Here is a 13,130-nt window from a genome sequence, read left to right on the forward strand (position 1 = left end):
TTCCCACTATATAATTCTAGCTCACCAATTTCTTTTGGGCCTGAATGTGCCAGAATCAAGCCCAGCAAGGCTTTGAGTGAGAAGGTTGACTTGGATAGTAGATTAATGGATCCTGATCCTGATGTCAGTCTTCTTCAAGGTAGACCACACTAGGAAACCAAAGTCACTTTTATTATAAGGTTGTATAGTAACAGAACCTTGCAATGAATGCACTTCCCCTCTCTCCCTTTGCCTTCATGAGAACTGGAGAGGTATTGTCTGAGATCCTTCTTCAGGGTACAATTCTGGCCTGGACTCATTTATCTGACTTGCCTTGGTTACAGCTCTTCCTCCTGTTTCTCAAATCATTTTTTATAATATTTTATTAATTTTCCAATTTTACATTTAAGTATTTAAAAAGCAACATTTAATCAATAGTTAATCAATAGTTTAATCAATAGTTCCATAACAAAATCTTTAGTACAAATTTCAAGTTACAACACCAAATATTTCCTCTTTTTCCCTTAACATTTACTGTCTCGTATTTAAGCTAATACAGTTCTTATTATATCTTTATATTTAATATTACATTTATCAATAAATTTTAGCTTATACGTATCTTATTTATTTTTTACATTCAATCTTTATAAACAATCCATATCCTGTTATTAATTTTTCCCAATTTTTAGTTTCCCCTTCAATATTCCAATTTAACCTTTAATATTTATAATTTTCAGGCTTTAGGTAATCAAGATTTCCCTTATCTCAATTCATAACAATCTAATATACAAAATACACATTTTATCTATTTGAATATAATCTTGTTCTATTTCCTAAAAGTTATCTATTTCCCACCATATTAATTCATCTACTTAATAATACAATATCCCCTTTAATAAATCAAAACCATTATGTATATTATCTGGGTTAATCAATAAATAAAACATATTCATGATAATTTTTTTCTTTTAGGTCTAATTTTTAAATATTAAACAGATAAAATTCTTATTTTCAACTAATTTACAAATATTTTAAACCTAATGACCAGAATTCCCCTCATCTCCCTTTAACCCTCTAATTAATAATATGAAATCCCCCTCTAATAAATCAAAACCCCAATTTTCTTCAGTCTTATTCTAGCTTTTTTCCTTTGCCAATTAGGCTTCTATATCAGTGCTTTTAGATTGTCAAATAGATCTCCCTCTATTATTATATATATTATTTGAAATAAAGGAGACCAATTGCCATTTTTTTGGAAGGACTAGCCCACTTGTATTCATTGTCTCCCTATTATTCCAATCCCCATGATTGCCCTAATATGTTTATCTTCCATTCAATCTGTTCTTTCTCAAATTTCTTCTGATTTATATAGAAAGTCTTATTTGATCTCTTTTGCCATAGAGAAGGCAGATAAAAACTTGGAAAAGTTGCCATCTCATCATGTCCTCTTCCTCTGGGGAATTATCAGGATTGTCTTCAAATAGTAATTCATGGCTATTACTAAAGCAAAAAGAATGGGAGTAGGAGGCTATCACAATTGTTCCTTCTGCCTTCTTCATTGCTACCTCTGTCCTTGATGCAGACACTAATGTGTCTGTGACTATTCAAAATGAAAATTCAGATGAACAAGTAAGAGACTAAGAGCCTGAATGTTTGATGACTTCTGGCTTAGATTGCTGTGATTAGGGATTCAGACCCTATTCTCACCAACTCAACTCCTAAAGACAAGCCCTACGCATTTTTACGTAACACAATCTATACATTTAATGTTCAACTTTCACCAGTATCAAACAGTTCAAACATCAGTTATTACATATAAAACAGGAAAAGCAGAAATAAATAATATACACATATAAAGTACATTTATGATATTATAATCCCTAACTCATCTAGAGTTTATTTGCTACTTGAATGGTTTTTCCTATAATGACTTTTCCCAAAAAATTTATTGAAATATAATGGGAGCATTTTGTTTTTCTCTCTCTTAGAGTACACCAAAGCATTTGTAAGCTCCATAAACTCTTATTCTAAATGATTTGTTTTAACTGCTTTAGTAAACACATTAAGCTTGAATGTTTTCACATTCAGGTTGTTATGGAAACATTTTTTTAAAAAAAAGGCCACCTGTGGTACCTGATGGTTCACTGAATCTCCAAAATTTGATCAATATTTACCATAAAGTCCAATGATATAAAAGCAACAGTATGCCTTGTGGCACCTTAAAAAATACAGTACTGCTTTTTTTCTCAAAGCACTAATATAGCTGAACATCTTGAATCAATTATGTAATGTACTCATGAGTAATCCCAGTGATTTGAATGTTTCTTGCTCCATTATTGGCTTTTCTCCCTAATTCACAAACACATGAATATTAAAATATACCAAGTAAGGAACAGATCATCATGGAGAAAATCTGTGTGTTTGCTTAAAGTTGACACCAACTTTATGGACACAATCGAATGCTAATCAATTATATTCAGGTATTCTGACCTTGTAACAAAACATTCAAGGTTTTTATTCTGCATTGTTATGAATATACATACTGTGATACAAAGCATCAAGTAATCCTTGATTTTTTATTTTCCATAGGGAGTACAAAATGAGTAGGTACTAGTCCGCCACGCTATGTGTTATCTTATCATCCAATAGACAATATTTACCACATATTATATTTAAAAATAAATAAAATGCCCCTAGTGTGCTTGTGGGAAAAACTGCTTGATTCCCCCCCCATATGTTTGATGATTTAAAAAAAGAACATGCATTTTGAACTTGGGAGATGTATAGCCAAGAAATCAAAAGCAAATTTCGCCCAGGTCTTATCACTTTGCTTTGTTTTTTTCCAACCTTTTATACAAAACTTTAAATACTGTCATTGCAGGAAAAAGTTGTTTTCACAAATTACCAGCAATTTATGACGCACACTTTATACCTTAATACATTATACATCATAAACCTATGTGAAGGCTTTACTATTTTCTTGATATAGCAAACGTGCATGTTACCTACACTATTTTCATTTTATACTCAATTAACTATATTATAACCAGAATATAGAAGACACAGTGATGTCTATGGAGATTCTCAGTCATCCAGATCATGATTGTCCCAAAGGTGATTTACCCAAAGGCAACTGGACTTTTTTGGGTTATTGTTTTTTTTTTAAATTGCTTCTGAGCCAAGAAGCTTCTTCACTTCTGAGTAACTGAAGAAACTTCTTGGATGAGAAACAAAATGTTTTTTTAAAAAAAGTAAACCAAGAAAGTCCAGTTGCCTTTTGGAAAGCACATTTGGAACAAGGCACAATGATATTTTCATTTCTAACAGCAAATTAGTTGCAGTCTTCTTAAAATTAGTTTGTTGCCCCACATATGTAGCTTCAAAAATATTTCTTAATATGAAAGCCCTTTTGATTATGGCTTTCATTTGCTGCAGATAGAGGATGTCTTATTCATGCACTACAACCCATCATGGTTAAATATGTCTGATACAATTCAACGCTAAACATAGCACGTTTGGAATCAATCATTGTGAGTAACCAGGAGTTAGAATTGGGGTGAAAACACACTTATATTTTCCAGTGATAAAGTTTTAAGTTCTTTAAGAAATGCAGCCCTTGAATGGAAACCAACAATTCAGTTTTATAAGCAATAAAAAAGTAAAATGAAAGTATTAGTTTTATATCTGTATAACCAATGACATTTGTCAAGTTTTTGACGTATGAGCTTTTCAAGTGACTCTGAGGCATTGTTTACCTTAAAAGTCCTTTATTAGCCTAATAAAATGCTTGCTCGAAGGAAGCTGGAATCTGAAATCGAATGTTATTGCTTGACAACATTCTTATCAATTGTAGAAAGAACTGGAATCCCCATCAGGCCTGGAATTCCCAGGAAAATTCTGGTTATTATGGCAGGATAACATCATCATCTTTGCTCATGATAGTTTTAATTATGGCTTTATATATTTACTGTTTTTTTAAAAATTCTCTGTTGCATACTGCCCAGACTCATGTTTTTGGCTCACAATAAATATGTTATATAAATAAATATTGAATTTTTGAGAATCTATAGGGGGCTAGTAAAGGAATATGAAATATACATGATTTCAAAAATCTTTCTGTGAAGTAAGTTTTTGTTTTCTAATTAAAATGTCTGATATGTCATTGCAACAGCACCAAATTATGTTTTATACTATATGCTTATAACAATTTACAGTCTTGGAGAAAGATAAATAAAGGCAAAGACAGCTCTTCAGAAATTATACAAAAACATCAGATTAATATTTGCAAATATATATATACCGGTATATATAATTTCATTTTTATTGCTAACACAGCTGGGTACTTTTATTTCAATTTTCTGTAAACTTTCTCTTTTATCACATTCAGAATTTCACAAAACTCCCCAAAAGGATTAAAGATATTCTGGCTAAAAAAGACAACTATCTGACATAGCTGTTTCAAAATTTTCTAATTTACAGGTAGACCTTGTTTAGCAATTGCCTCATTTAAGTAACCGTTCAGTTACAGCAGTGATGAAAAATGTTCTATTAGTAATAAAAAACCCTTTATGATCAATTCTCATATTTATGACTTGTCAGGTCTGTAAGCAAAGGAAAGATGAAGTAAGATCATAAGAATATTAGCTATTTCATTTAGTGACCACTTTGCTTAATGACTGAGTTGGTAGCCCCAATTATGGTCACTAAACAAGGACCATCTGCATACATGTAATTTCAAAAGTATGATTGATCATGAGATTTACAACTGCTAATCTTCAAAGCAGTTATTTTTTCATAAATGCTGTTAATAATCCAAAGTCGCTTATTTTTATTTTATTCAAACAATTTTTTCAAGTGTACAGATATATAATAAAATGTACAGATATAAAGCATAAAATCTGACAGGTATTCAAATGATTCCGAATAAAGATTCAGAATTACTTTAAACTATTCACTTAGGAACCCACATATTGCCATGTGTATCAGGAGCTTTGGTGTAAGGAATATTCCAAATCCATGGGCGGTCTGCAATGCAAAAGAACAGGACAGACTTGTACCACAGATGAAAATGAACTGAGAAAAATTAAATCAGATTTCCTGTTCCTACAATTCTTTATATTAAAGCTAACCACTTAAAGCCTAGCCATTTTCTAAGCAACCAGTTAGTCTTAAATAATCCAGTATTGCTACTTTGAAACTATGGAAATGTTCATCAAAAACTTTTATTTGAAATATAATTAGCTTTTAAACTTACTGCTTCATAACACAACACCAACTTTTTAAAACCATCTTTAAGTAGTGAGCAATGTTATATACAATTACCCTAAAAGCAAGTACAGAATCGAAAGTTCTTTGGTTGTATTTGGTCTTAAATGGAGTTGCACTTCAAAAGTGGCATGCAATCTGGGTTCATCTGGACTCACAGTTCATACTCAAACAACAGATAGTAGGTGATAGCTGTGACGAAGAGGGCCTTTGCATAGGTACATCTAGACTTACAGGTGCATCCTTTGCTGGACTGGGACTCCCTTCAAACAGTTATGCTTCAGTCACATCATTAATCAATGTGCTCAACATAGGAGTGTCCTTGAAGATGACTGGAAATCTATACTGGTTCAAAATACAGTGTTGTAGGCAGTGATGTGCATGCTTCATTAGGTTGGGCCGGATAATATTTTGAGCACCTGTTTTGTTCATTTGCATGTTTGTGTTCAGGATATTTGGAATTTCTTTTTTTCTGTTTTTCTACTTTCATTTTTAAACTGTTGAGATTGGAGGGGGATTGAATTGTATGTAGGTATATAAAGAATAATAATAAAGTCTGCCGTAGGATAAATTAATGTGACCTTCGATTGCTGTGTTAGACTTTGCTTATTAGAAAATAGAAATGTGATGAATACTAATAAATGCATGTATTAAAGCCTTTGAAAATAATCTTTCCAGAGATCCTATCTTCCATTTCCATGTGTTAGCTTTTAAAGTCCATCAATTCTATTGCACACAATATTTTAAAATCCCATTTAATTTGAAAGGAAATACAAAATACCGGTAAGCCTATTGTTTGTTACACACAGGAGGAGCTGCAGTTCAATAACAAGAGCATATTTGTGCACTGAATGCAGTAATAGGATGCTGACTGTTAATTTTTCTAGTCCAAGTGAAATGTATGTTCAATAGTAATACTATTGCACAAATGAATCGTAACACTGATAATCTTAACCCCTGAAGCAGTATTCTGTATTCAAATTGTATCTCATCCTTATTACAAAAAGCTTGTAACAACAACTGACAGAGGTAATAATGTGCAAAGGTTTGAGGGTTCAGCTGGGTTTGAAAATGGAATCTTGTAACAATTGTAATTTAAGCAGCTATCATATGGAATATCTACCATGTTTCCCCGAAAGTAAGGCCTAGCTTGATTTTTGTGGGTGGGCCTAATATAAGCCTCCCCCAAAGTAAGCCCTACTGTAGTTTGGAGGCGAGGCGCATACCTAAAAATCAAGCTGGGGTGGGGGTGGTGAAGCTGCCCCACACGCCCTGCATCCTCTTACCTTACTGGTAGGAGCACCACAGCCAGGCCTCTCACGCCCCAACACTTGTAAAGTTGTGGCTCATCACGCCAGTGCCGCTGCTCGTGGCAGGAAGTTGCATAGCGCTTCAGGGTTACAGAACGCAGCATGTTGCTTCGGGCTGTTTTCGCTGCTCTTGGCAAGACGCCACATGTTGCTTTGGGCCATTTCCACTGTTTGCAACAGGATGTCACATGGTGCTTCGGGCTGTTTCTGCTGCTTGCGACAGGATGCTATGTGGCTCTTTGGGCCATTTCCACTGCTCACGGCAGGATGCCTCATGGCGCTTCAGGCTGTTGCCGTTGCTCGTGGCAGGACGCCACATAGCCTCCTGCCATGACCGATGGCAATGGCTCGAAGAGCTGCATGGCTTCTTGCCACAAGCAGCAGCAACAGTGCAAAGCACCCTGCTGCGTCCTGCCATAAGCAGCGAAAATGGCCCAAAGCACCATGCGGCTCCTTGCTGCGAGTGGCAACAACGGCATGAAGTATCATGCGACATCCTGCTGCGAGCAACAGAAACAGCCCAAAGCACCATGTGGCTTCTTGGTGCAAGTGGCAGCAACAGCATGAAGCACCATGCAGTCTCTGGCCATGAGTAGCAGCAAAGGCATAATGTGCCACATAGCATCCAGCTGCAAGTGTCGGGAAGCGGCTGCTGAGGAAGTCAAGCAGTGGTGTGAGAGGTGTTGGGGAGTGGGAGACCTGGCTGTGGTGGTCCTAAGGTAAGACACCCCCCCCCAAAATAAGACCTAGTGCCTCTTTTGGAGGCAAAAAAAATTATAAGACCAGGTCTTATTTTCGGGGAAACATAGTAGTTAAGAAATGTGTTAAGGAATTTCTTAACAAAATTCTACCTACTTGTCTGTTTTAGCCTTTCTGAATTCTCTTTTCCCAGTAATCGACGACTGCATGTTTTTTATTTTAAATGTTTTTACATTCATTCAAGATGATTAATTTTACTTATATGCAGGAAAAAAAATTATATAGAAGGAGAATGCCTTACCTTTTTTTTCATACTTCTCAGGGGGCAGATCATAAGGGACAGGAAATGACAATACTGGTGTATTAGAAAACATGTTTTCCTTTACTTGGAAATACCCTGTATTCAAGTCCTAAAAAAAGAGTATTGCATTCAACCAAAATTAAAAAACAAATACAGTAATATGGTGGTGTTAGTAACATGCTGCCAATGTGTGTCTATTAGGTAGGTTGTCTAAATAGCAACTATAATCAAATAATTAATGTATAATCAAACGTAATGTATAATCAAAATAATCAGTAATTATTTTCTTTAAACTAAGCAAGACCTCAAAAAAAACCACGACTTAACTTTCTTAATTTGAAATGAAGAAATGTCGTACATCAGGCATGTCAAACTGCCGCTGAAACTGCACCCACCCTATTGCCGGTAATGGGGAAAAAGTGCCGATACGTTGTGCGACATCACGTGACATCGCGAGTTTGACATGCTTGTCTTACATCATATTGAGGTTAATTCCATTAAACAATGAATATAGAGTGGTTTTCAAGACTGGAGGTGATGCATATCACATTTAAAATACCACTAAGGAAACACTGAATTCTTGGAAAAGAAATATCATCTCAACAGAGATACAGTTGATACCCATGCTGGTTGTATTTAAAAAAGCTTATCTCTTGAGGTCTGGGATAATGGGTCTTGCATATTTGACTAGTTTTTAGTAGTTGATTTTCTTCCAGATTTGGGTTTTTAAAAAACTATATTTTATGGCTTTTACTTTTTTCTTACTTTACCTGAGTGGTTCTCTTATGCTTTTCTAAATAAATAACCAAAAGATAATATTTAATATCCAATGTTGTACTTGCATATAGTATACTAAGACCCTGTTTCACCCCACAAATAATAGAAGTACATATTAAGAAAAACTATCAAGCAAAAATGGAATATTACATTCCATCCAGGAACTGAAAAGATTAAAGAAAGGAAGGCAACCTGCCTTGCTTATGACATTTTAAGCACAGCTTGTAACATTCACTACCATTATAGCCAGTATCAAGGAATTCTGGGAATTATAACCAAAACCTTTCAAAAGCATCAAATTTTTGCTTGGGATTAAGTATAAAGGTCCATAAGATAAATATAAAGATTCATTTCCATGATCCCAGTTGATGACATTTCCCAAGAGAAGGGATAGAGACAGCACTGGATTGAGTATATGGTACTGGATAAGAAGATGCAACTAGGAGTATTTTTACATCCGGAGCATCCCAGGTTATCTAATCAATTTGCAAGCAAATTTCTGCAGCATATCATTTAGTCATTTTTGCCTCATCCACATTTGTCTTCCCAAATAAAAGGCTGAAAGCTTGTGTTTTCAATGACATCACTGGACATTTGAATGCCGCCCTCAAAGCACCCACAATTTATCTTTAAGATTCAAGTGTAGTCACTCTCCAGAAAAAAAATTATCCAGCTGAATAAAGGATGAAGAATGATTAAATGACTGGGAGAAATGAACAAATTGGTGATTCAGATAAGCCTCCTTTCCTAGTATTAAAGTATAATTTAGTTTTGCAATTTAATACAGCCATTAAATGAGCCTATATAATATTGGGTAACTAATAATTTTCTTCGGAACTGAGCTACACATAGAAAAATACTTTTCTTTTTACTTTCTTATGCAAATACATTTCTGACATTCTTGAGCAGTGAATAAAAAAGCAAACTGGCTCTATCTGCATTCATTGCAACCCAGTATAGGATTAGAATGAACTTACAAATTCTGAAGGCAGGAACAAAACTCCTAGTTCATACGATCGGATCATCAGCTGGGTGCCATTTTTCTCAAAAGCTCCCCAAGCAGCCTTGGAAAGATTGGCACTGAGCAGGCATAAACAAGAAAGAGAAGAAAAAAGTTTTGTTTATACACAGAATGCAAGAATTTGGAGAGAAAAGAATAGAAAAAAAAACATAGGTAGTCCTTGACTTAAGACTATTCAGCCCTGAACTAAGGAACTTACAACTTGTGTCTGAAATTATGTTTTTTGTAGCAGTCATATGATCAAAATTTGGGTGCTTGGCAGTTTACCTGCACTTACAACCATAAGGGTGCTTCAACTCCCTCCATCATAGTGGCATTTGTTGGTGATGGCAGCAGTGCTGGGGTAGAATTAGAGGCCGGGGACCTTTAGCGATACTGCCTCCAAGCCTCTTTCAGTCTCAGTGCAGCCTCTATTGAGTAACAACATCATGGCCTGCCACCTCAATGCAAATTCCCAGTCCCCCCCCTGCATTCTGCAATCTCTACTATGCCCAGCTGATCTTCACCTGATGAGGTGCACCCAGCTGCTGACTATGTCAGCCTTCCTTCCCCGGCCTCTTGCATTGTTCTCTGAACTGTGTCCGACATTCTCCACACCAGATGCCAAGAGGAATTGCTGGTATTGTGGTTGCTAAGCGATGCAGTTACATGACATCTTGCTTTATGACTGCATTGCATAGTGATGAAAATTGCAGTCCCAATTATAAGTCAAGGACTATCTGTAAAAGAATTACCTTGTCACTAGAAACCATGCAATCTTCTGGAAATCCTGGGATACTCTCATGTAAGTTTTAATATGTGGCATTGCATGACTACGACCTGAAGTTTCAGCTGACCATTTGCTTGGGTTAAAACAAAAGAAATGAGTCTTTCAGATTAAACCACAAAATACATTTTTTAGATTCTAATTCCTAGGATGTGATATCCATAGTAAGTATTTTATTCCTCCTTTTTTTGAATTGAATGTTACCTGAAATATTCTAATGTGGTGACTTCAAAGTATAATGGTTAATAGCTTCTATCCACCCTAACTAAAAAGGTTAATTCCTGATGGCAGGGGATAATGGGAAACATAACACATCTGAAGAATCTGGTTGATTTCAGGTACATAGATGTATTAAAGTAATACAAATAAATGTTCCAACATTGATAGAAAAGACAAGTTACTATTTCAATTATAGTTTGGGTCAATTTTCTGTGGCATGGAATAGTAACCAGTTTGGGGAAGGCTGATTTAGATATCCTTACCAATCACATGCAAAACTGTAATCAACAATTCCAGTAATTATAGACCAGGATTAAATAACACAGAAATTTTTTTAGCTTTCCTTTCTCAGTTTAACTGTTCATACTTTAACATAAATCCATACCAAAATGTTGTGGAGTATAATATACATGAATGGATGTATATGAAATCAATAGGGATTTATATGGAAAAGAAAAAAATGTAACTTTTACTGATGTGTATATGTTGGCATTTGATCTCTGGACATATTTTTTGTCCTGCTACGGCTAGATTAATTATATTCAACTTGCAGCTTTTCACAAACTTACGAGGGAATTTTCAAAACTACTGTACACAAGAGAAAAATAATTACTTTTTTCCACTATGGGTTGGTTTGAAATATGAGATGTCTACTAGGTTTCATTTTTGGAAAATCAGTTAATTGGCATATAACTAAGTAATTTTTAAAAGGCTAATAATTACAGTACATCTGAAACTGAATTTATATAATCTCTGTTTGGATTTTTATGATGAACATTCTAAGCCAAATCTAATACTATCTTTCTAAAACATTTTACAAACATAAGGCACAGTAAGTGTTAAGTCTTTAAGGTTTGACTACTTTTTTATTTTAAAACACTAACCATAAAGATAGCATTTTACTTACTGGAAATAAGAGTGTAGCCAAAGCTGCTTTTGTGCAGTTTGTATACTATATGGAAGGGAACCCCCAGCTGAAAAAGAAAAGGTCAAGTATTTAATTTTGACATGTGGCCTTCTAATTTTATTATCAAAGGCAGGAATATATATTTTACCTGGATAACCTTCTAAACTCTGTCTCACATTTTCAACACTTGGGTAAATCTAAACAAATAAAAGCAAATGTAATACCAGGTAGTTATAACAATTGCATCATCATTGTTTCAGGCTGATATAAGTAGCCATGTTATACAATTTACCATCAAAATATTGCCAAGTAAGAGAGTGTGAATATATGCCAATCAAGTTTGATGCTACTATTAGTTTGCTGAAAACTCATCCGTTATGTTTTCTTGAGATTCGGTTACAATAAAAAAAAATCTGTAACATAGAAACTAGCTTCTGGACAGACTTGTATGTTTATTCAAATCATGGCTAAATCACAGTGCCTGCTTTGACAAAGATTCGTTGAGTTAAATAAACATTTTGAAATCTGAATGCTTAAAAAACTAAAATAGAGATTTTGTGGAGATGAACAATGTATTTATAGTAAGGATGAACAACTAACAGACCCAGACTATATTCTTAAAAATTGATGGCAAAATAGCTCATTTCTGTAATGCCATTATTTGCTGTTCATACATTTCTCTCTCCACAGCAACCATTCAGGAAGCTGGTTTCATATGTTAGGATTTCCCCCCAGTTTTAAGGGTGGAGATGGGAACAAGATAAGACCCCCCCATTTTGAATCCCTGCCCTTAAGGCCATCAACCCCGCGAAAATAACTCAAAACCAGCAATTTCTAGTCATTCTGGGTGAGGGGTTAAGGGAGAATCAATGGTAGCAGCATGGCCTCTGATCCATTCATTTTTCAAGAAAACCTGGTTATATATAAATTGCATAGAAGGGCCTAAACCTCATTATTTTTCTGTACACTGGATTCTAGAAGATATATATATATCTATATATCTATATCAGTGTGTGTGGGCAGGTGCATTTTTAATGGTAATATATTCTGTAAATAAATGTCCCAGTAGCAGATGCCTTGCTATTCTAACTTTTATAAAGACTATAAATACACACACTCTCTCACATGTCCAGACCCCCACGTATATATGTATCATGCAGCCAATACCAGATGGATCGGAATTTCATTTGGATGAGTCTTCAAATTGCTTCCTAAACTCCCCAAACTTTCTCTAAATTCTGAACACAGCCATTTGGACTGATCAATTCCCATTGATCCAATACTTGAGAACTGTCCTATTATCGGCCAAAGATCTTGATCAGGTATTTGTGTTGCATGTTCCCTCAGAAGCTGTTTGAGGAAAAAACAAACAACACCAATAAAATATTAACACTTTAGCACATTCAATTATTCAATTAAGTAGCAGATGAAACACAAATTATCATTTATGAAGACAATGCTCTTTAATTAGTTCCATATGTTCAATATTTTATCCAACGGTGCAGACTGCAATTATTGTAGGCATTTGTGCTGAAATCTTACTTTCCTGAATATCTTCCAGATATGTTGAGCTTTAACTCTTAGTGAGCCAGCATGATAGCAGACTCAGGCTAACATATTCACTGGTACTAGTGGGAAAACCAGCATTCAATTTTTACATAAAATCTAAGTTTCTAATTCCTTTGTAAAATGAAGGACAATGAATTGAAACCACCAATTGTTGCAGCAATCAATTACACTTTTTTGGCATAAACTTCTGAGTTACCTAACAATAACAACCATACAGGACTGCCTAATTGGAACAATTCAAGATGGTATGCAGTGTGGTAAAAACAATGGTAGACTGACCAGCAGAAGCTTTTTAATATTTCTGGAAAGCAGGCCAA

General features: G+C 34.8%; 1 protein-coding gene across 4 annotated transcripts in view; it reads right to left on the bottom strand.

Annotated features, from left to right (window-relative positions):
- Positions 1 to 2,495: 2,495 nt before the first annotated feature.
- Positions 2,496 to 13,130, bottom strand: part of TDP1 (tyrosyl-DNA phosphodiesterase 1) — a 28,814-nt gene continuing 18,179 nt past the window's right edge. The window contains exons 9-15 of one of the 4 annotated variants that reach the window (XM_081313668.1): positions 12,412 to 12,594; positions 11,393 to 11,441; positions 11,245 to 11,311; positions 10,087 to 10,194; positions 9,309 to 9,411; positions 7,555 to 7,663; positions 2,496 to 5,004 (exon numbers count right to left, since the gene is read on the bottom strand). In XM_081313668.1, the coding sequence (XP_081169794.1) occupies positions 4,931 to 5,004; positions 7,555 to 7,663; positions 9,309 to 9,411; positions 10,087 to 10,194; positions 11,245 to 11,311; positions 11,393 to 11,441; positions 12,412 to 12,594 (693 nt within the window). In that variant the 3' untranslated portion in view covers positions 2,496 to 4,930. Of the gene's footprint in view, positions 5,005 to 7,554; positions 7,664 to 9,308; positions 9,412 to 10,086; positions 10,195 to 11,244; positions 11,442 to 12,411; positions 12,595 to 13,130 lie in introns of all 4 variants that reach the window. The other 3 variants (XM_081313670.1, XM_081313667.1, XM_081313669.1) reach the window with 3 other exon arrangements.

Source organism: Vipera berus (genome assembly GCF_964194415.1).
Source record: "Vipera berus genome assembly, chromosome: 1".
Lineage (NCBI taxonomy): Eukaryota > Metazoa > Chordata > Lepidosauria > Squamata > Viperidae > Vipera > Vipera berus.